The sequence below is a fragment of the Musca domestica genome, unplaced genomic scaffold (genome assembly GCF_030504385.1).
Source record: "Musca domestica strain aabys unplaced genomic scaffold, Musca_domestica.polishedcontigs.V.1.1 2, whole genome shotgun sequence".
NCBI lineage: Eukaryota > Metazoa > Arthropoda > Insecta > Diptera > Muscidae > Musca > Musca domestica.
The window spans coordinates 11,287,202-11,310,910 of record NW_026712249.1 but is presented as its reverse complement, the minus strand read 5'-3'; the positions used below and the strand labels follow the sequence as shown (position 1 = coordinate 11,310,910).

The 23,709-nt window shown below is 35.8% G+C and overlaps 2 protein-coding genes across 2 annotated transcripts in view; one reads left to right on the top strand and one right to left on the bottom strand.

Moving 5' to 3' along the window:
- Positions 1-399: 399 nt before the first annotated feature.
- Positions 400-4,681, bottom strand: LOC101889235 (uncharacterized). Its single transcript, XM_005181830.4, has 4 exons — positions 4,452-4,681; positions 3,897-4,315; positions 807-1,488; positions 400-739 (listed from the first exon to the last, which is right to left on the bottom strand). Exons 1-4 carry the CDS (start codon positions 4,514-4,516, stop codon positions 664-666), a joined length of 1,242 nt encoding a protein of 413 aa, XP_005181887.1. The 5' UTR covers positions 4,517-4,681; the 3' UTR covers positions 400-663.
- Positions 4,682-7,016: 2,335 nt separating this feature from the next.
- The window catches only part of LOC101888941 (serine/threonine-protein kinase S6KL), a 166,384-nt gene continuing 149,691 nt past the window's right edge, over positions 7,017-23,709 (top strand). The window contains exons 1-2 of the mRNA XM_005181829.4: positions 7,017-7,154; positions 7,330-7,575. Coding sequence (XP_005181886.1) covers positions 7,396-7,575 — 180 coding nt within the window. The 5' untranslated portion in view covers positions 7,017-7,154; positions 7,330-7,395. The remainder of the gene's footprint in view (positions 7,155-7,329; positions 7,576-23,709) is intronic.

The window sequence follows — 23,709 nt, the reverse complement described above, 5'->3', positions numbered from 1 at the left end:
GCTTATTCTACAAAAATTCAAAACCCTTAGTGTTTTTGTATACATTTCTATGTATCTTTTTTTATTGTTTTCTATATAGATTTATTATATTAAATTATGGATTAATTGAATATTATTTACTGTGAAATTTTCTTTAGGATACCTGATTTGAATATTTTCCAATGAAGTATGAATACTACTAGACTAACATTAAATCATTTCCGTGGATAATGTAAATTTAAAATGATTTTGTTTGTAAAACTAAACTATAAGGCGAAACAAAAAGAAAAAATAAACAAATTCTTAAAAATGACATTCTATCAAAACATATACGCCGTATTAGGGCAAGCTTCTTAGCGAAAAAAAACTTCTTATAAAATAAACTATAAGAAATAATCAAAGAAAGAAAAAACAATAAACTAAAGGAGAAGTGATTTATCTGAGAAGTATGGAGAATAAATTACAAATTAATTAAGAATTTTCTTAAGTGTATACTTTTGTTCAGTATGAATATTAGAATAATATTTCAGTAATTTCAAGAGTTTGTTTGAAAATGCGTTTGCCAGCTTTAGAAAAGGAGAACAGGATTTACATACATACATTTCTAAAAAATGGTATTTATAATTGTGTTTAGTGAATGTTATGATTTCAAATTGCCTTTTGTTTGTAATGGAAAATACGAAACTAATGACGTCGGAACAGTACTTTGTGTAGAGCATCTATATCAATTTCTAGGGGAGTCTTATTCGATGAGTGTGAACTGCAAAAAGAAAAGGAGACAATTGATTAATCAGGGAAATTGAAACAAATTGTTTTGTGGGACAAACCTTGAAGTTCTTATTGCGGGGGCTGTGGGTTTATTTGAGGCTCTGGGATTAACCAAAAGACACTTCATTGGTTGGCCATCTAATTGACGATTGTGATAAGTATCTACGGCTTTTTCAGCGTGAGCCAATGACTTATAGATAATTTCTGCTACTCCAGGTCGCACAATACGTGAATCATACAATTCACCAATATCTTCGAAAAGTTCCTTGATATCCGACTGTGTTACACTGGGATGTAAATTACTAACAACTATACGATAACCTGATGACGAAGATTTGCTTCCACCAAATGACGATGAACCATTGGGTGGTGATGGTGGTGTTAGGGGATTGGAAAAAATACCCATGGAAGCATGTGGATCGGGGGCACGTTCTAAACGTGAACGCATCTCATAGGAGAGATGTGATGAATGTTCACTTGGATAACGTCGCTGATATGGATCTGGACTGCGATCTCGCAACGATGATCTTAGAATACCCTTTGCTGGTGGCGGTGGCAATTCAGGCGACAGACGACGTTCATGACGAGCATTGTGAGGAACTTCATAAACATCGAAGGGATCGAAATGATCATTGTGAACTGTACCCCAGCTATCTAGGCGTCTGGATGTCGAAGATCCCATATCATAGACCATGTCATTCCGCACAGTTCGGCTAAGTCTTGTGGCAGCGGCATATTCCTCTGAAAGAAAAAAAATTGTAATAAAAATTGTTGGAAAAAAATTAAACAAAGTCGGCTAAGGACTTCAAATAACACCATTGAGTAAAAGAAATCATTTTGAGGCTCCAAAACGTTTGTTTTAAAGGAAGAGGATTACGTTAAGAAATCGGTCTGTCATTTCGTTGAACAACTCAGTGAGAAACACTGTGTTGGAGCGACACGTGAACCAAATAGCGAATAGAAAATAGAATTCCATTGTATGCTGTGGAAGTCATGTCCAGATACAGATAAGTGCTAAATGTCGGACTGAGCTCGCTGTAATTAGGGCATATTACTGGTACCCATGCAGCAGTATGGGTACCAGTAATATTGGATATTGGTGGATTCTAAAAATATTTATAGAATCTATAAAAAAAAAATAAAAAAATTGGACGTGCGTATAGCGGAAGACTAGATCTGTATAACAAAATAATTTTGCTGAGGTTATGGATCATTTTTATATATGATCCGTGACGCTCACTAGGATTGATTTGTCTCTAATCAAGACAAGTAGGTATTGATTTTCCTCATAAAGACAGCTTTATCTTTATTACACACTTAACCCACAAACGATTTAGATAACCATTATCATAGGAAGCAAGGGAGCAAGTTGAGTTTAGGGGCTATGCTCGGATCATTTTGAAATTTTTACCGCAGGTAGGTATTTGTAACCTGATTACGGCAATGTAATTTTTTTGTGGGGGAAATACCCGGTTACCCGGTTATTCGACCCAAAAGTTCGAATATAACATCCGGTTTGTATCCGGTTCTACGTAACCGATATCAATAAAATGGGTATCATTTGAAAGCTTATGAAAATACCTATCCAACAAGTGGTCATATGACGGGGTTGCTGGAACCGGTTTCGGAGAAATTTAGGAAAATTTGCATTTTTGTATGAGTACTTTTTGAAAAACCTATAAAAACTCGAAAACGGACCCATTATAGGGTCTTAAAATCTATACACTATATTATAGCTAACACTATTGCCTTTCCAAAATGGTGTCATATGTGTTGATATCTTTTGTGGTTCCGTGGATATAAGAGATAGAATTCATTAAATTATATTTTTCTCCAGTCTAGATGCATTTGACTTTGACCTTAATAGCTTTTTTAAGCAACCGGCCTTCGGCCGGGGCTTAAGATTTTCTCCTCTGGGGTATGTCCAACACCGGCTACGCGATCCATAGTTTTTCTAAAAATTGTACATTTTGTAAGTAGCCGGTCTTCGGCCGGGGCTTAAGATTTTCTCCTCTAGGGTATGTCCAACACCGGCTACGCGATCCATAGTTTTTCTAAAAATTGTAATTTTTGTAAGTAGCCGGCCTTCGGCCGGGGCTTAAGATTTTCTCCTCTGGGGTATGTCCAACACCGGCTACGCGATCAATAGTTTCCTAAAAACTGTAGTTTTCGAAAGTAGCCGGCCTTCGGCCGGGGCTTAAGATTTTCTCCTCTGGGGTATGTCCAACACCGGCTACGCGATCCATAGTTTTTCTAAAAATTGTAATTTTTGTAAGTAGCCGGCCTTCGACCGGGGCTTAAGATTTTCTCCTCTGGGATATGTCCAACACCGACTACGCGATCCATAATATTCTAACAACACCAAATTAAAAACAAAGCAGATTAACAAGAACGTTAAACCCGACACAAAACTTGGGTTCACTCAAACTGCTTTCATAAGTAACGACTTTAAAAGTCAATATTGCTTAAAAAAGCTATTAAGGTCAAAGTCAAATGCATCTAGACTGGAGAAAAATATAATTTAATGAATTCTATCTCTTATATCCACGGAACCACAAAAGATATCAACACATATGACACCATTTTGGAAAGGCAATAGTGTTAGCTATAATATTGTGTATAGATTTTAAGACCCTATAATGGGTCCATTTTCGAGTTTTTATGGGTTTTTCAAAAATTACTCATACAAAAATGCACATTTTCCTAAATTTCTCCGAAACAGGTTCCAATTACCCCGTCATATGACCACTTGTTGGATAGATATTTTCATAAGCTTTCAAATGATACCCATATTATTGATATCGGTTACGTAGAACCGGATATAAACCGGATGTTGTATCCGAACTTTTGGGTCGAATAACCGGGTAACCGGGTATTTCCCCCACAAAAAAATTATATTGCCGTAATCAGGTTACAAATACCTACCTGCGGTAAAAATTTCAGGTCAATCCAAGCATAGCCCCTAAACTCAACTTATGCCGACAAGTCTTCAAATAAAATATTACAGATTAATAAATTGGGAATTGAAAATTTGTAAAATCCTTTGGAAACTTTTTTTTCCATCAATTTAATTTGAAGCCACCTAAACAACCTCAGCTTTAAGAAAAAGCCAACCTTCTCTGTTTTTTTAATGAATATAACCACCTTACCTTCTTCCATTTTCTCCATGTTGTCATAATCAACATAACCCCTGGGGATTTCCAATACCTCATTACGACGCAGCGATGCTGTGGACAGCGAAGATTTATAGCCAGCATTACGTGTCTTCAAACCCCCACCATCGGCCGCAAGTTTTCCACCAATCCGGCCGCCAACATCACCTCCCAATCGACTGTATTTAAAACTGCTGGCCTTATATGGTGGCTTGGATGAAATCAAATCTTGTTTTTGGGACAACTTCTTACGCACATCACCATTGTTACGTGTTATCTCCACCAACTTGTCTCTGGCATCACGAATTTTGGCACGATTTTTCTGTATGATTTTCATACGAGCATCTGTAATGCGAGCAGCTTCCTTGAACGCCGGCCTATTTAGGGTTTTTCTCAATGGTGGTTTTTTCACGGCCCTAAAAGAAATGCAAAGAGAATGTGTTCAATAAATTTCCAATAAAAATGTTTTTCTTTCACAACGCCATTTTCTTATTGTAATCCTTTTGATGCGTTGGTAGGTTGGTTGGTTGCTTGACGTAGAACAAAACTTACAATCGTTTAGATGGGGCCACAGCAATCTTCTTGCTCTTTATTATATCATCTAAACTCATATCCATGATGGATGTGTTGTATTATTTGACGGGTACAGGAGTTTTCTGTTGTTGTGAGCAATGGAAAATTTATATTTTTTATTGAAAAACTCCTGTAATCCTTTTGGAAAAATTAGCGGTGCTGGCTGTTGGTGTTTGTGAGGTTTGGTTTTTTTTATTATGAGTGAAGTTGGTGGTTGTTTACGACAGTGATGCCACATCATTTGTATGCATTGCACAGTTAGTGCAGACGTAACGTGGCTATATTCTGTGAGTTATTAGAAATTCATTTTAGCTAAAAAAAATGTGGTGTTTATACGAAACAAAAAGAATATTTTAACAAAAGGGCTCTCTATCTTCTTCCTTAAGAACAAATCAGGGAAAGCCCATGTTGCAAGACTTTCTGGAATTGTTTACTCATTAATATGTGTAAGAGAATTAAGAACGGCTACACCATCCTGAACGTAATTACGCCAAAACTACCCTGGTTTTTATTGGCACCTGGCGTTCTTCAGCTGCAATGTAGGTGGCGTGGATTCCGAGGACGGCATTCATCCTGCGATATTAATGTCACTCAGACCTGCCTGATAGGCTTCTTGATCTAGAGGTTCTCTCTTATAGCGTTGGACCTCCCCCTCTAGATCGTGTATGTTCTTCCTGATACGCCTGGGTGGGGGAGTTGTATCCACCATATGTTGGTTGCGATGACTCTCACGGTAACACCCAAGCAGGTACTGCAACGAAAGCATATGATTATGTTGACGTGAGGGAAGGACTTTCGCGTCATGAGGAAGCATCCAGTAGCAGTTCTCAGGGCAGCATTCTGGCAGGTCTGGATGTGATTCCACTGCGTCGGATTAGTATTCGCAGACCACACTAGTACCGCATAGATGACCACAGACCGCGCGTTATAAGAGATCAAAAAGGTTTCCTTGTCCGCACCCAAGTGCTGCAGGCTATCACCTAGAGGACCTTGTTCCTACTATTCATCTTGCGGCAGATAGCTGTGGTTTGCGCGGACGACTTGAACATGCTGTAGAATTGATCCCTAGAATCCTGGGGTAGTTCGTGGTCGGTTTCAAAATTTTCCTCGACCTGCACATTCAAGTTTGTTCTCATCTCTCAGACCATGTGGTAAAGAGTGACCACTTTGCCTGACACCATGATCGTACAATCTTCCGCATACGTTTCGATCTCTATGCCGCCTGGAGGGCGAGGAATTCCGGAAAGGCTAAGCAGTTCCGGAGATAACGCCCAACCTTGGGGAACTCCCTGTTCCACTCTACGGACTTTGGAATTATTGTTCCGGAATTCCACGTTCGACTGACGTCCACATAGTTGATTATCCAACGTTTCAAACTTGGCCGGAGAGTATTTCTCTGCACGTTCTCAAACAGTGTGGCATGATTGACCTATCAAATACCTTTAATATTCCAATGGCTACCAATACTGTTTTGTCACACGGCTTGTTCTGGTTCAATCCTCTAATAATAATATGTGTGGCAATGGCGTCCTTCCTCTAATGATGGGGAGGAGTAAAGCCTCGAGAGTCTTAGCTACTTGCCACAAAAGCGAAATCGGCCTGTACGATTCGCCTTTGCTGGCATGCTGGCCTAGCTCCAGTAGCGGGACCACCCGGGCCTTTTTCCAGACTTCGGAAACTATGTGGGTGGCTAGGGAAAGGTTGAGAACTTTCGCCGTTTCAGCATTACCATTGAGATTCAGTCTGGGCCCAACGCTTTGGATGATTTAGCGCTCCGGATGACATTTGAAACATCAACCATCGTAAACTGGGGTGGTTCGTCCTCGGCTGGAAGAGATCCGATACGACATAGTACTCTTCGCTTTGCTCTGTCGCTCTCGGGGTGGTTGACAAATTGTGGGTTAAAATACTCAGCGCACCTCTTTGGATCGGTGATCCTTATTTCCAGGGTTCGAGAGCGAATTTAAGGTGAAAGTACTAGAAATTACTATTTTTGCAAGTTTTTTGATATTATAAAGAAAAAAACGGTTATCCTGGTAAAAAAAATTTTACAATCTTGCAATTCTGGATTAAAGCAAATGTATTTATTGCAGGATTTCGCAAATCGTATGAAATTTATGGCATACAGGCGCTTTAATATGCAAAAATTTCAAAATTAGATAGACAAGTTAATCAGAAGTGGATAAGCATACCATATTATTTTTATATACCAAAAGAGAAGGACATATGCTTTACTTCTCTGCTTTTTTTGGTTATCGAACTGCAAGAATGTACAATTTTATACTACGATAACTGGTATTCCCTTTATGATATTGACAAAAAATGCAAGACTAGTAGATTCTTACAGGTTCTGGAACAGAGCAAAAAATTAAAAGTATGTTTTGAAACTCAACTAACGAACCCAAATTGGTGCATATTGGATCTTTAAATCCCTTGCCACCAACAAAGTTTTAGGTTGGCAACACCATTAAATTCCAGCTGTCATTATTGAATTATTCGATTTTTAAGTAATCGATTAACGATAGTCAAAATTTGACCTAACTATCCCTATACGAAATCATCAAGCAGGAGAAAAAAACGAAGAAATCTAACACAAAAAAATTTCAATAGGGAGACCATTTTCAATCTTTCTTCTGAAAAATGACTTTATAGCAAGAAAAGACAATTTTAGTGGATTTTAAGGTGTGAAACTTGAAAAGAGGCATTTCGATTTGGACAAACAGAAACAAATTCTCCCTTCAAAATAAATGAACAAAAAACGAAGCAACAATAAAATATCTATCAAAACAATAATAAATGCAAACAAGGAAAAGAGTCTAGAACAACAAAAGAAAAAAATAACATTGTTTGCTTGCAGTGTTTTTTAGATTGTGTTTGTGTGCAAAACCCCCCAGCTTTTTTCAAATTACTTGCAAAAATTTTAATGGGCAATGTTAAATCTAGGAATGATACCCATCATCAAGGAAATAGGAAATTTACCAGGAATTTGAGTCAACCTCAATTAACAACAACTGCAGTACAACCACCACCTTCAGGAACTTTGGGTGAAACAGCACAACAACAACAGACGCAGCACGACCATCATCAGCAGTCTCTGAAACAGGTAACGTCAGCTTAATTATTTTTTTGTTGTTTAAATTGTTTTCCATTTGGAAACTCATAGAAGAAAGGTGCTTTGTCAACTTGATCATGGGTGAGGAAAGGGTTGATGACAATCAACCATATTTGGGTAGTTTTCGCTTTTGAGATGTGGGGTTATTCCATGTTTGAATAAAATATACATAGAGTCCATATTGGAAAAAGAGTAAGAAATTTCTATAATTTTTTAAATTATTGTTACCTTTTTTCATACTTTTTTCTGTTGTTGTTTTGAGGTGCTTTTTCAAATCAGCTGATTTTGAAATTGCATCTACACTAACACATTCAAGAATCTGGGAAATGTATACATATTCAGTTGTGGGCATGATAATGCAAAGTTTTGTTCAGAGCAAATTGTTTGCCATATAGCTGTTATGAATACCCTACACCACACTGTGACATGGGGAATTTTGACTGTGCACAGGTTAGTTTCGTGCAGAAGGAGGTCAGGTGTGTAGATACTTAGTTACTTTTGATGCTTTTCACAGAACAATTTCCGGGCCTATTTATGATTTTTATACCCTCCACCATAGTATGGAGGGTATATTATGTTTGTCCTTCCGCTTGTAACACCTCAAAATATAGACCCCACAAAGTATATACATTCTTGATCAGCATAAAATTCTATGTCGATCAAGCGATGTTCGTGCGTTCGTCCGTCTTTGCGTCTGTGGAAATCACTCTAGCTTCCGAACGAAATGAAGTAGGTTGATAAAATGTTACTCAAATGTGTATTATGTCTGCAGGACTTTTGGTATTGAAATTGGGCCATGTAGGCCCACGTTTTCATATAGCACCCATATAAAAGTACCTCCCGATATTCTTTATTTTGATGATTTTAGCGACATTATTCACCGGAATTGTTTCAAATTTGACATTTAAATTTCGAAATGGATACTACAGCCTGATACAGAAAATTGTATGTGCAAGTCCACGTCTTCGTATAGCCCCCATATAACAGTACCTACCTATATTGGGTATTTTGAGGATTTTAGAGACATTATTCGCCGGAATTGTTTCAAATTTGGTGTTTGAAGTTCGAAATGGATACTACAGCCTAAACATAAAATTGTCTATGCAGGTCCACGTCTTCGTATAGCCCCATATAACGGTACATCCCGATATTCGGTATTTTGAGGATTTTAGCGACATTATTCACCGGAATTGTTTCAAATTTGGCATTTGAAGTTCAAAATGGATACTACAGCTCGAGACAGAAAATTGTCTGTGCAAGTCCACGTCTTCGTATAGCCCCTATATATCAGTACCTCTTTATGTTCGGCATTTTCATGATTTTAGCTACATTATTCTACGATTTTTTTCATTTGAATATTGTAATGGTTTATGACAAAAATTGCCAAATATAACGGCTAAATTCGTTATTTTTAAGATTTTAACGGATTTTTTTTAATTGCAAATTCCTTCCAAATGTTGGCGGGTATTTAAAGTTCGGGCCTTCGGAAATTACAGCTTTTTTACTTGTTGTTTGCCAACTTTTTTTGGACAAATCGATGAGCTGATCAACACCTTAAAATGGATCTGCCAGAATTCTAGCTAGAACATTTAAAAAAGTCCGGTAAAATATTTTCTTTTTAATATTTTAGCCAAAAAAATATATATATTTTTTTTTAATTTTTAGCCAAAAAAATATATTTTTGTTAAAAATTTTTATATATTTTTTTGTTAAATATTTTGTTTATGAACTTCCTGATTAAACTTTGTAATGTTTCAATAATTGTTTTTAAGGGTCTTCTTGTCAAAAATTGTGTATTTTTAAAAATCTCTTTTGCAAGGATTTTTGTCAAAACATTTTTTATTGACTTCCGGCAAAAATAATAGATTTTCAGTTTTTTTTTTGGAAATTTTATTACCAATAATGCTTTATTACAGTGCCCTGACAACTTCATTCATTCAAGTCATTTTTAGAAGATATTCTTCCAAACAAAGTATTCTGTTCATACAGGCATATCGAGCTCTAAATACTTAATTATGGAAATTTACTTCTTATCGCAATTGGTATCAGTGATCATTTACAACGATCTTTGACATATGGAATATATTTTTTTATCTTAAAACCCTGATGTATATTTTTTCAATTGGAAACTTTTATGGTAATATGGTGCTGAATATTTCAGGTATCTCTATTTTATTCGAATCCTTGTCATTGCGTTTTCAATGCAAATAACAAAAAAATCCAATATGCAATATTGAAATATATACCTTTATCTACTTCATGAAATATGCAATTTATTCATGACCTATTTTATTGGTGCCTTATCAAAGGAAAGGGGGGAAATAAAAATATTCCACCACCCAACATATGCGTTTGTGACACGTGTGCATGTTTGTAATAGCTATTGATTAAGACTTAACAATTGTCTTTCTTATCTCTGATTTTCCCAACGCAGCAACCCAAAAATAACACATTTTTGGTTACAACAATAGGAATGCTCTCACATTGTTCATTACCAAAAATATACCTACTGCCCAAATCTGGAAGACAGAAAGACAACAACAGAGAGAAATGCAAATTAACAAAACAAAATTATTTAAATTAACCAAAAAACGAAAGAGAGATAAAACAAAATCATCTTTGTGTAAATGGAAAAACTGGTTAAAAATTAAAAAAAGTAAACAAAATTAAATGATTCAACAATGCAACGGGGAGAAAAACTGGTCAAAGCGAACCTTTTCTTTATCATGATATCTTTTTTGTTGTGTTTTCTTGTTGTGTTGTGGACTACTGTTAACGGGAGGTGGCGCTGGTGGGGTTGGACTGAATTTTGTTGTTGACGTACCTATCTACGTACCTATAATCTACACATACTACGTACTTACTTCAACCCTTGTTGGCAATTTTTGTTGTTGTTGTTGTTGTTGGTCTTTGTTTTGTTGTGTGGTATGACCGATATCGAGGAACTAGAAAACGTCAAGAGTTTATTGGCTTCGGCACAAGTAACAATAACCTTCCCACTTACTTGGGGTTTACTTTTTTCTCCTTCTGCGTCTTCTGTGGTAGCAGCATTTACTTTTAGTTTACTTTGTTATGCTTTGCCATTACTTCTATTCATTCATTCTTTTTCAGTTTTTCCAGCCACCCATTTATCGAACCTAACCAACTATGGCCCTCCCCCTTCTTTTTTCCTGTAATTTTTTTTCTCTTTCAACATTTTTGTTTGCTTTCTTTTTGTTTTGAAAGTTTGTGTTTTTTGCCTTCTTTTGCTTTGTTTGAGCATAAAATGTTTGTTCTATTTTGATTTTTTGACTCTATGGTTTTTGGTTTTTTTTTTTGGCACAAATTATTTACTGCGACGTAGTTGTGATGGTGTCATTGAACCCATAATAACGTATTTCGTATAGGCCTATGGATGTGTTAGAATTTATTTAATATAAACGTGATTATTTGAAATTTAAACAAAAGTAATTTGAAATCTTGCCTATTTTCAAAGGGGGGAATAGAAACTGCTGCTGAAATAAATTTTTAGCATATGATCGGTTGGATTGAACTTTATATGAACATGGCACAACGTTTGGACAACATATGTTTTGCACACTTTGGGAGACAATAATTTTTATGCCCTCAGCCATATGGCTAGAGAGGGCAAATTTCACTTGATATGGCCAAAACGTTTTAGTTTAACGGTTTTAGACACTAGGTCTCTTTGGACATTTGGAGTCGCTCTAGCGATGTCGGGCCGTCCGTTTGTCAGGCTGGTGTGCATGATAACTCTCGAAGGGAGTATCCGATTTGACCCAAACTTGATACATTGTAATCTTATTTTCAAACTTAGTTCGATTTCAGAAATGGGCAATATTGGCCAACTCCTTCTGGTAGCTCCCCACAAAACGTAAAAATTTTTAAAGAAAATAATTTCGATATTGCTCCAACTTTGCACATCCTAATATTTGCATCAGTTCTAGGTCAGGTGCAAAAATAGACAATGTCGGTCCCCTCCATCCAGTACCTCCCCTACAAAGAGTCAAAATTTTGAATTATTATAACACTTATGAAATGAGATGTAAGTATCGGATTGGCACACATTACAATATTTTATCTGGTGTGAAGATGAAATATATCGGTCAGCTCCTTCTGGTCCCTCCCTCACAAAGAGTCTAAATTTTGAATAATTATAACTTTTATAAAATGTGATGTAACAGTCCGATTGTCTTCAAACTACAATGTTTTTGTTAACCCAAGGTCTGGTGTGAATATGGAGTATATCGGTCCACTCCTTCTGGTACCTCCCCCACAAAGGGTCAACATTTTGAATATCTATGAAGGTCATAGGAGCTCAAAATTAACATCCGATTCCATTCAGACTTAGCACATCTCAATATTTTCATCTACACAAGATCTGTTATAAAGGTGATGGAGATCGGACCATTCCTTCTGGTACCTCCCCCACAAAGGGTCAAAATTTTGAATAACCTTAACTATCATAAAATCCGTAAAAAGCATCCAGTTCTTTTCAAATTACACACATCACAATATTTTTGATAACCCAAAGTCTGGTTTAAAGATGGGATATATTGGTCCACTCCTTCTGGTACCTCCCCCCAAAGGGTGAAATATTTGAGTATCCATGAAGAAATTATCCAAGAAATTAACATCCGATTCCATTTAGACTTGGTACATCTCAATATTTCCATCAACACAAGATCTGTTATAAAGATGGTAGAGATCGGACCATTCCTTCTGGTACATTCCCCACAAAGGGTCCAACTTTTGAATAACCCAAACGATTATAAAATCCGTAATAAGCATCCGGTCAACTTCAAAATTCACACATGTCATTATTTTTACTAACACAATATCTGCTGCGATACTCTTTCTAGTACTTTCCCCACAAAGGGTTCAAAATTTTGAAAGATAAAATGCTCATAATAGGCGAAATAAAAATCCAAATCTCTTCACATTTCGCACATCCAAACATTTTTGCAAACGCAAAATCTGTTGTGAAGATGATAGATATCTGCCAACCCTTTCTGGTACCTCACCCACAAAGGGTCACAATTTCCAATACTTATTTCGTTCATAATTTCGAAACAAATCGACGATTCTATATAACTTGCTATACCTAAATATTTCCCTTAGCCAGAAATCTGATATGAATATGTATGCATCAATCGGAATTTATGATATCGCATAAATTTGAATATAAATGTTCGATTTCCTTTAAATTTTGCACGTACCAATATTTTATCTGTACTAGATAATGTGGAATATTTCGTTCCGCTATATATGAAGTAGATGATATAGTACAAATATGACACGTTGTAATATTTATATCAGACTTATGTCAAATACGAATTGGACAGTATTGGCCAACTGCTTCGGAACCTCTCCCATAAAGGGTCAACAGTTAGAATAATGGCTGAGGATATACAACTGTCGGCAAAACCGACTGATTGTATTTATCTTATTTTATTTATGCCTTGGACCAATTTTTGAAAAAAATCTTGTGAAATTTACCGCTTTTTAGTAAGGACGCCAGCTTGGAGTCACATTCTTCGGACATAATGGATAGCATTTTCGGATCATGATTGTATAGTAGCCATGATTTAGAACAGGATTTCTTCATGTAGTTTAGTTAGAGAATATGTTTAACCCAAGGATTTTGGCGGAATTTTCGTAACCTGAAAGGGGTACGGATAATATTCCGAAATATATAACTTGCATATCATGTTTTATTTATTAACACCGAGTAACAAAATATTAATTCAATATATTTCAATTGAAATAAATGTATACTCGTGTTGTCATCACCATTTGAAATGCAACCCCAAGAAGTGGCTGGGGGGACTAATGACATTGTCGTGTTTAGACAACACTTGAAACTGGGTAATTTTGTAATAAAAAAAAAAAATAATATTGTAAAAAATCCGGGTTGAATAAACAGAAAACAACGACACATACATCCATACACCCAGAACGGTGATTGCAATAATATGCAACGTATAATGTGAACACAATGAATAAAAACATGTAATCTGAAATAAAAAATACATACTTATATAAATTTCGAGCTGCATGAATGCCTTATCTATATAAAAAAGAAGCGCAGCCTGTCATAAAAGAAGTGAAAGTAATGTTTTCATATCATTATATAGCGCAGCTTGGGTCGTAAGTAATCGCAATTTTAATGCTGAGGAATACAGATAACTAATTAAATGTTGATCTCAATTAGGTGAGTAGAACTGAACTGCAAGATATAGAACAACATGTTTTAATACTACAGAAAGGGATGCAGCTACATCTATAACTGACCTACCTTAATGGCAAGATGTTAAACACTGTCTAAACGGATAGGAAACTCAACATTTTATTATAAATTGATGTTAATGAATAATATTCTTAATGGAGATACTAGGAGACAATGGTAGGTTTTTGTAGCTTGAATGTTACTGGAAATGAACTACATATATCAATTTATGTTAATGTACAACCGAGTTCCCGATTTTCGATATTTTTAAAGATTTTGCTAAATTTTGAACGGAATCAATTAGTAGAATTTGTATGGATAAACAAAATTCTCTATGTTCCACTATATTTGTAGTGGTATAGTTTTTAATATTTTTTGGTAAGATAAACTTCTCCTTAAAATGTTAATGTATATCCAGAATTGGGAATAACAGTTATGGTACCGCTTAATTTTTAGTATTTTGAACGTACGTTTTTTAACCGACCCCGCACAAAATATTCAGGCGTTTTGATATTCGGAGGTTTTAAAGGAAAGAAAATTCGATATAGGGCGATGTTTCCACATGAATCCAAACGATATTGAGTGTTTTGAAATCCCTAGCTGCACTTTCTAGCCGGAGTGGAGGTATTTTGAAGATTATGACCACCTTTTCCAATGGAGTGGGTTAAAGTTTGTTATTCGTGATTTCAAAATGGTGCATAAAAATTTGATATATGGACATATCACCCGGATATAGAATATCGAAGACTGGTGTATCGGCGATTTGAAAAAAAAAACGATTTAAAAAGTCCGCCTGTCTGTCTGTTGAATTTACGATACGATCCATATTATTTGACGTAGAGCTTCAAAATTTTGGCAGAATAATTTGTATTGTCTTTAGGATGGTTGGTATTGCAAATGAGATATATCGGTCCACGTTTTGGTATAGCCGCCATATAGCGGTACCTCCCGATATTCGCTATTTTGATGATTTTCGCCAAATTTTTTTCAAGGCTTTGTTTAAAGTTAGTATTTGGAGGATATAATGGGTTCTAGTTCCGGTAGTGAAACATTGTATCCACGATTTTGTGTATATAACGGTTCCTCCCGATATTCGGCACTTTAATGATTTTTGTCAGGTATGAAAATATAAAGCAACTTCGATTGGAAGACATGCTAAGCCTCTTATATCGTGGATATCTTTATATCTGCACCAAAACATGAGTTCTAAATATAAGATATAATTAGAGCTCCAAATACCAAAATTTAACGAAATCGTAAAATTGAATATATAGGGTCTATATCGAAAAGTGGACTGACATGACCCAATGGTTCCCGAAGTGGTTCAAAGCTTACTGTAAATATTCTAAAATAGTGAAAAATATTGGGGGGTTTGACATAAAAACCAAGTAGATCGAATTTACACGACTATAACCCTAAAATATATTTTTATACCCTCCACCATTCTATGGAGCGTATTTTAGCCTTGTCATTCCGTTTATAACTCCTCGAAATATTCATGATAGACCCTACAAAGTATTTATAGTCTGGGACAGCGACAATTTCTAAGACGACAGACGTCTGTGTGTCTGTCCGTCTGTCTGTTGTAATATTTCGAACAAATTGAGATAGAAGGCTAACATTTTGCACACATGTGTATATTGTCAGTACGAAGGTTAAGTTCGTAAATGGGTCATATATGTCCACGATTTCATATAGCCCCCGTAATTCAAATTTCGTAGTTGAAATTCGTAATGGGTACTACAATGTATGACAAAAAAGTGTCCACGTCTTCGTATAGCCCTCATATAACGGTACCTCCCAATATTCGGTATTTTGACGATTTTAGCGAAATTTTTTTACTGGAATAGTTAAGAATTCGTAATGGGTACTACAACCTATAATAAAAAATCGCGTATGCAGTTCCTCGTCTTCGTATAGCCCCCATATAACGATACCTCCCTACATTCGATATTTTGATGATTTTAGGTACATTATTGACCGGAATTGTTTCAAATTTCGTATTTTAGCTCGTAATGGGTACTTTGCCTATGACAAAAAAAAAAAATGACTTATGAAGCCCCCATATAATGGGTATCATTTGAGAGGATTTTTTAAATTTTTTTCAAGTTCCTTCTCTGCTTTTTTACTTGCTTAATTTTAAATCTCAGTACGTAGTCAAAATTCCAGCATACATCGAATGCAGCTTCCATATAAAATCATATCTCTGTTTCAAATTTTCCAAGGATGTAAAATCGATCACAAGTTCCTTGCTCGTCGAAGTTTTTGACAGATAAAATACTCTAAATGAAAAAGAAATATTTTGGCATTTTTTCTTATAAACAAAAAAAAAAACTCTTTTTTCAAATACTGCCATGAAATAATACTTAAAATACCTTACATCATTTTTGACAAATGAAATACATGTGCCTCCAATAGTAGAAATAATACGTAATACCAATTTAATCGTTATGTGTGAACGAAATTTTGAAAATATTCTTAGCAAAATATTGACCATTTCTGCTTGAGTAATTTTTGGTGAATGAAAATTAAACAGATACAACTCATCGTTTATTCCAACACACTTATGTGAGTTGGTTGAACCCGTTCCCTCATACAAGTTCAGAGACAGTCAGAACTAGAGAGAATTTGTAACTCATAAAAGTGAATTAAATTCTTAATTTGTGTTCGTTGAAAAATTCGGTTACAAGTCGCTATTGAAATTCGAATAAAATTAATTTGCATAACACCACCAATTAATTCAATGGACACACGCACGACTTATTTTATATTTGCTCAATGGGTTATGGAACCATACAGAGTTGTGCCGCAACACGTGTTTGGCTATAAGTCATGACTTAAAAATGTTATTAAGAATTATTTTCGATCGTTAATTTTTCGAAAAAGTTTTACGTTTGTAAATTTTATTTTTAGAATAACAAATTGGAAAATGATTCAAAAGAAAAAAAAAAACCTATGTGAGAAATGGTCCGATCTCTACCATCTTTATAACAGATCTTATATTGATAAAAATATTGATATGTACCAAGTCTGAATGGAATCGGATGTTAATTTCCCGTTTTATGATCTTCATGGAAAAAAGCTTTGACCCTTTTTGGGGAGGTACCAAAGAGAGTGGACCGATATATTCCATCTTCACAGCAGATCTTGTGTTAGTAGAAATCATGAGATGTATGATATATGTTGAGAACCGGAAGCTTATTTCAGATTTTATAATCGTTTTGGTTATTCAAAAGTTTGACCCTTTGTGGGGGTGGTAAAAGAAGTAATGGTCCGATCTCTACCATCATTTTAACAGATCTTGTATTGATTGAAATATTGAGATGTGCCAAGTCTGAATGGAATCGGATGTTTATTTCGCGTACTATGAGCTTCATGGATGTTCAAATTTTTGACGCTTTGTTGGGGAGGTACCAGAAGTAGTGGACCGATGTATTCCATTTTCACACCAGACCTTGGTTTAATAAAAATGTTGTAATGTGTGTAATTTGAAGACAATCGGACTCTAACATCAAATTTATTAAGAGTTATAATTATTCAAAATTTTGACCATTTCTGGGGGAGGTACTTGATAGAGTGGGCCGATATTATCAATTTTCGCACCTGTTATACCCTGATGAAAATTTTAGTATTTGCAAAGTTGTACAGTATTTTTTGAAAATTTGGAGTTTTTGTGGGTGAGATACTAGGAGGAGTAGGCCGATATATCCCATCTTCAAAATTTTGAATCATCAACACAATTCTCGTACCTGGCATGTCACAATATTTATATCATATTTATTTAGGTTCGATACGAAATGGAAAATATTGGCCAATTCCTTCGGAACGTACACCATAGAGGGTCATGAATTTGAATAATCATAACAGAAGTCAACATATACTAAAATAATCAAACATTGGCTGAGGGTATACTTCTATTGGCAAAACCGACTGATACTTTTTAATTGGTTTTATTTCAAAACTGTATTTTATATTTGTAGCCATGTGTAGTTTTCAGAAGATTCTCTTTCTATCTATCTTTTTATCTCTAATAAAGTACCACTTATCACAATTATCCACACTCAATAAACAATCAACAAATACCTGAAATACATTTCCAATACCTTGTCAGTGGTTATGGCCATAACAGAAAAGTCCAATAACCTTGGTCACCACAACAACAAAAAATATATATTTTTGCACAAAATGAAAGAATGAAAAAAAAAATATTCAAACATTTTATTTTGATAAGTACGCTAATGATAAACAAATAAATGACAATAAGAAAAGTAGGTACGTTTTTATACCACAAGCTAAATATAGCTTCTTCGGCATTAACAATGGTGGTGCTGGCAGCTACATACATAGAGAGCATATGAGCTTGTTAAGAAAATGACTAGAAATAGAAATTATTCGGTATAGAATATTCCATTAAGGAAATTGCGCAGAATTTAATTATTTACCATAGATTACTTTTTCGTGGCGCTAATAGTTGGAATTAGAACAGACATGGTGTTCCGGAAATAAAAATCGATTAACAAAAAGGTGAATAAAACATTTATAGGGGGAAATTTTAGATTTTTATACCCTCTAACATTCTACGGAGGATATATATAAACTTTGTCATTTCGTTTGTAACTCCTCAAAATATACATGTCAGACCCATAAAATTTATATATTTTTGATCAGCGTAAAATTCTCAGTAGATTTAGCAATGTCCACTTGTGCGTCTGTCTGTCTGTTGTAATTACGCTATCTTTGGGGCTAATTAAAAAAGAAGGCTAAAATTTGGCACACATGTGTATTTTGCCAGAAGACAGGTTAGATTCGTAAATGGGCCACGTTTTCATATAGCATACAATGGTACCTCTCAATATTCGGTGTTTTGATAATTTTAGCGATATTTTTACCGGAATTTTTTCAAATTTCGTATTTAATGTTTATAACGGGTACTACGGATCACGAAAAAAAACGTATGCAGGTCCACGTCTTTGTATAGCTTCTACAGGGTGATATAAAAAAACTGCAACCAACTTCAGATTGCTGTCATTTCTAAGCCACAGAAATGACAGCTGTTACAATTATTCCAGTGACAGCTCATTATATTGTTTACAAGCGTACAAAAGCATTTTGGTGAGATTTTTCAGAAAAAAAAGTTATTCGTGATGGAATTCAAGCGTGATAGTGTGATTTCTTTATATTTGGCTGGAAAACCACAAGTGGCTATCGTTAAAGCACTCCAGCATTTAAATGTGAATAAATCTTTTGTGTCTCGTACCATCGCTCGTCACCGTGATTCTGGTAGCGTAGCCCGACGTCAAGAAAGTGGATGGAAGAAAACGGCAACATCAGCAGAAATGGTTCGAAAAGTAAAGAAGCAACTTGATCGAAACCCGCGTCGCAGTGGACGAAAAATGGCTCGTGAGCTGAACATATCACAATATTCCATTCGGCAAATATTGGTAAATGAGCTCGGGGTAAAGCCATTGAAACTCCAAAACGTGCAAGAACTTACACCACAACAGAAAGAAAATAGACTCAAAAGAGCTAAAGAGTTGCTTCGCCTGGCCGAAAGTGATGAACTGCCGAATTTGGTTTTCTCCGCTCCGATAAGAAAAAATTCGTTGTCCAGCAGTTCGTAAATAAACAAAATAATCGTGTTTAATTGCCAAAGCTGAAAATGTGCAACAGGACTCAGCACGCGCCACCCACAAACGGTTACAGAATGAGGTTTCTCGCTTCATCTCCAGCGCACAATGGCCATCAAAATCTCCGGATACCAATCCGTTGGACTATTGTGTCTGGAGCATTTTGGAAAGCAAGGTTGGCACTAAAAAAACCAAAGTGCCGATCACCTCAAGCAAATCAAAAATTATGCAAAAATGTGATGCTATTTCCGACATTTTTTGCTTTCGTTCAATAAATTTAAAAAAATGTGGCGTTTGACTTTGTTGCAGTTTTTTAACCTCACCCTTTATACCCTCCACCATACATAGTATGGATTATATATTACGTTCGTCATTCCGTTTGTAACTCATGATCAGCGTAAAATTCTAAACAATTTAGCCCTGTCCGTCTATTGTAATCACAATAGAGTCAAAACGAATAAGTATTTGTCTGAAGGCTGGTCAAGTTCGAGGATGGGCTATATCGGTAAACGATATCGTACAGCCCCCATATAACGGTACCCACGATATTCGGTATTTTTTTATTGTAGCCAAATTTTCAATAAAATTTTCTGAATATCCACAAAAGGAGTTCCTTCTGAGTACTTTACCCCCTGTCTATATTGGCCCGCGATATCGTATATACCCCATATAAGGGTTTTTTTCGGTTTTTTAACGATTTTACGGACAGTATTCGCCGGAGTTGTTTTAAATTTCGTATTAGAAGTTCCTAATGGTACTACAGCCTCTGACAGAAAATTGTCTATTCAGGTCCAGGTCGTCATATTGCCCACATATAACGGTACCTCCCTATATCCGGTATTTGACGATTTTAGGGACATTATTCGCCGGAGTTGTTTAAAATTTCGTATTTGAAGTTCCTAATAGATACTACAGCCTGTGACAGAAAATTGTCTATTCACGTCCAGGTCTTTGTATTGCCTCGATATAACGGTATCTCCCAATATTCGGTATTTTAATGATTTCAGTTACAATATTCACCGAAATTGTTTAAAATTTCGAATTTTAAGTTCCTGATAGGTACTACAGCCTGTGACAGAAAATTGTCTATGCAGGTCCAGGTCTTTGTATAGCTCCGATATAACGGAACCTCTCAATATTCGGTATTTTGATGATTTTAAATACACACATTTTTTTCAAGTTTCGAATTTGAATATTGTAATGGCTTATGACAAAAGTTACCTATACAGCTCCACGTCTTCGTATAGACCCCAATATAACGGCTATTTAAACAGAATTTTTAACGGATTTTATTTTTTTTTTTTTTTGAAAATTTCCAAATTCGTTCCAAATGGTGGAGGGTATTCAAATTTCGGCCCGGACGAACTTATCTGTTTTTGTAGTAATGTGTAATCCTTGATAACTATTCACTGTCAATTTTATATCCAAACCTATCTCAATATTTTTTTTGTTTCAAAAAATTTACACTTCAGGAATATTTCCTATTCAAAATATTTACTTTCTACTTTAGAATCAGTCACTATCAACAAATACAAATAATTATTGTTGTAATGGCCAAGTATTGACAATGAACTTAAAAACCAGACACAAAGTCGACCCACCAGTCGGTAGGTGATCGTCGTTGAAAACGGACACAAGCATTTAACACACCACATGGGGAGGGTACAACATTAGGGGGGAATACCGACTACTACAGAACACTGCACGTGGCTTTTATTCGACACAACACAACCTAACCTACTCTAACAGTGTTTTTTTTTAATTTTCTTTTAAACAAAAGCAGTTTTCAATCTGGACAGAATATTGCCATTATCACGTCGCCTCCAAGTTCAATCGAAGTAGTTTTCTTTATTCATTTCACTGGAAAGTGAATTGAATTAATAATCCGACGCAATATGAACCAGTTTTGTTTTGCTAGATATTCTTCCTCCTTCTTCAAGTTCTCTGGTGTTGTTTGGTTTGTTCTGTTTTTTTATTCCAAAACGTGAGGGGGGGCAGCAGAACACATCGCCCCATAGTTTTTTTTGCCTTTTGCATGATTTGTTTGAATGAGCACAATAGAGAGTGAGAGGGGGACTATATGTTGATGTTCAAGGGGGAGCCTCCAGCGCGCGCTTTTTTCAAATTCTGTCTTTTTTGTGTTTGTTTAAACGCTTTTTGCCAAAGCTTGTGCTTCAATCCATCCAACCGAGAAACAAAAAAAAAACAGAACTCGTACTCATATTTGCTGCCATTAAAATTCGGCATGAGGTCATGTCCTCTCCCACACATGAACACTACATATTATGGAAGCAGCTTACACATTGGCTGGCTGACGAGCTGAATGTGTGTCGAGCCAAATGTTAATGTAAAACATTAAAAATTTAATAGAATTAATTTATTGAACATAATGTCGTCGCAGTAATTGATGCTCATAAAGTGGCATTTAATGGGATTTTTAATGGTATCGGGATAGTCATTCACATTGCGAATAGTTGGATGAAAACGAAAGCATCCATGTTTATCCTACATAATGTGTGGGGAATGCGTTGTATTAGAGCAGATATTAGATCTTCGGTTACTCGTAACAAATTGAGAGACAAACCATTACAGGGGAATGTAAACATATAACCTTCTACATTACCCGTAAGTTGTAAAATAAGCAGTTATTCCTTAATAGTACGGCATGGATTGTATTAAAAGCAGAGATTTGATCTTTGGTAACTAGGTACAAATTAGGAGTCACATTAGCCGAATAACCCATTACAACATAATGTAAACACACTATATTTTGCATTACTCATACTTAATAAGCGCAGAGTGTATTTAGCTGACTTCGAAACCGTTGATTGAGCGTCGGCAAAGTGAAAAAAATGTACAAATGAACTGTTGTAGTTTTTCGATTTTAAGCAACCTGCGTCAACTCGAAATAAGATCGGAGAAAATCTATGAAAACATAGGAAGTTTTTCGCCAGACGTGCATCAGCGAAATAACGGTGTTAGACCCTAAGACTATTTGTACCAAATCCGTTTCAGAGCAGTTAGGCGTGTCGCTGGTCGGCTGTGGCGCGACAACTCTCAAAGGGAGAGTCTCAACTTGATACATCGTAATGCTATTATCAAACTTACAGGGTGAGATAAAAAAACTGCAACAAAGTCAAACGCCATAATTTTTTACATTTTTTTTTTAAATTTCATTGAATGAAAGCAAAAAATGTCGGAAATAGCATACCATTTTAGAGTAAGTTTAGATTTGTTCGAATTGATCAGCTTTGGCTCAAATTATGACCTTCGAACGACTAATGAAACCGTCACACGCTGCCCGAATGTTGCTCTGCGATATTTTGGCCCATTCCCGGCGAAGCGCTTGCTTGAGGTGATCGTCACTTTGGTATTTTTTAGTGCCAAACATGCTTTCCAAAATACTCCAGACACTATAGTTCAACGGATTGGTATCCGGAGATTTTGGTGGCCATGTGCGCTGGAAATGAAGCGAGGAACCTCATTTTGTAATCATTCATGCGTGGCGCGTGCTGAGTGCGATGGCGCTGGGTCCTGTTGGAATGTCCAAGGTCTGCGGCCATAATGTTTGCGTGCCCAAGGCTTAAATACACCCTCCAGAATATTTTCGTGATAATATTCGGTATTTGTTCTGATGCCACAAATTCGGCAGTTCACCACTTTCGACCAAGCGAAACAACTCTTTAGCTCTTTTGAGTCTATTTTCTTTTTGTTACGATGTAAGTTCTTGCACTTTTTGGAATATCAATGGCATTACCCCGAGCTCATTTTTCAATATTTGCCGAATGGAATATTGTGATATGTTCATCTCAAGAACCAGTCTTCGGCCACTGCGAGGCGGTTTTCGATCAAGTTGCTTCTTTACTTTTCGAACCGTTTCTGGTGATGTTGCTGTTTTCTTCTGTCCACTTCCCTGACATCGGGCTACGCTATCAGTATCACGGTAATGAGCGCACAAAAAAAAATTATTCACATTTAAATGCTAGAGTGCTATTTTCCAGCCAAATCTAAAGAAATCACACTATCACAAATGAATTCCATCGGGAATTACTTTTTCGGGAGAGTCGAAATTTGACAGCTTCCGTCAAATTTAGTTTTCACTTTGAAATTATCATGATAATTTCCTTATAAGATTTATTTTTTATATATGTATATAAATGTCGGCCCGTCCGATTTTTGGCCTTTCTTTACTGGTTTTGTATTGACATCATCCTTCTAAAATGATGCTTCGTATGAGAAATTTGAATAAACCCACATGAAGTGCTTTAA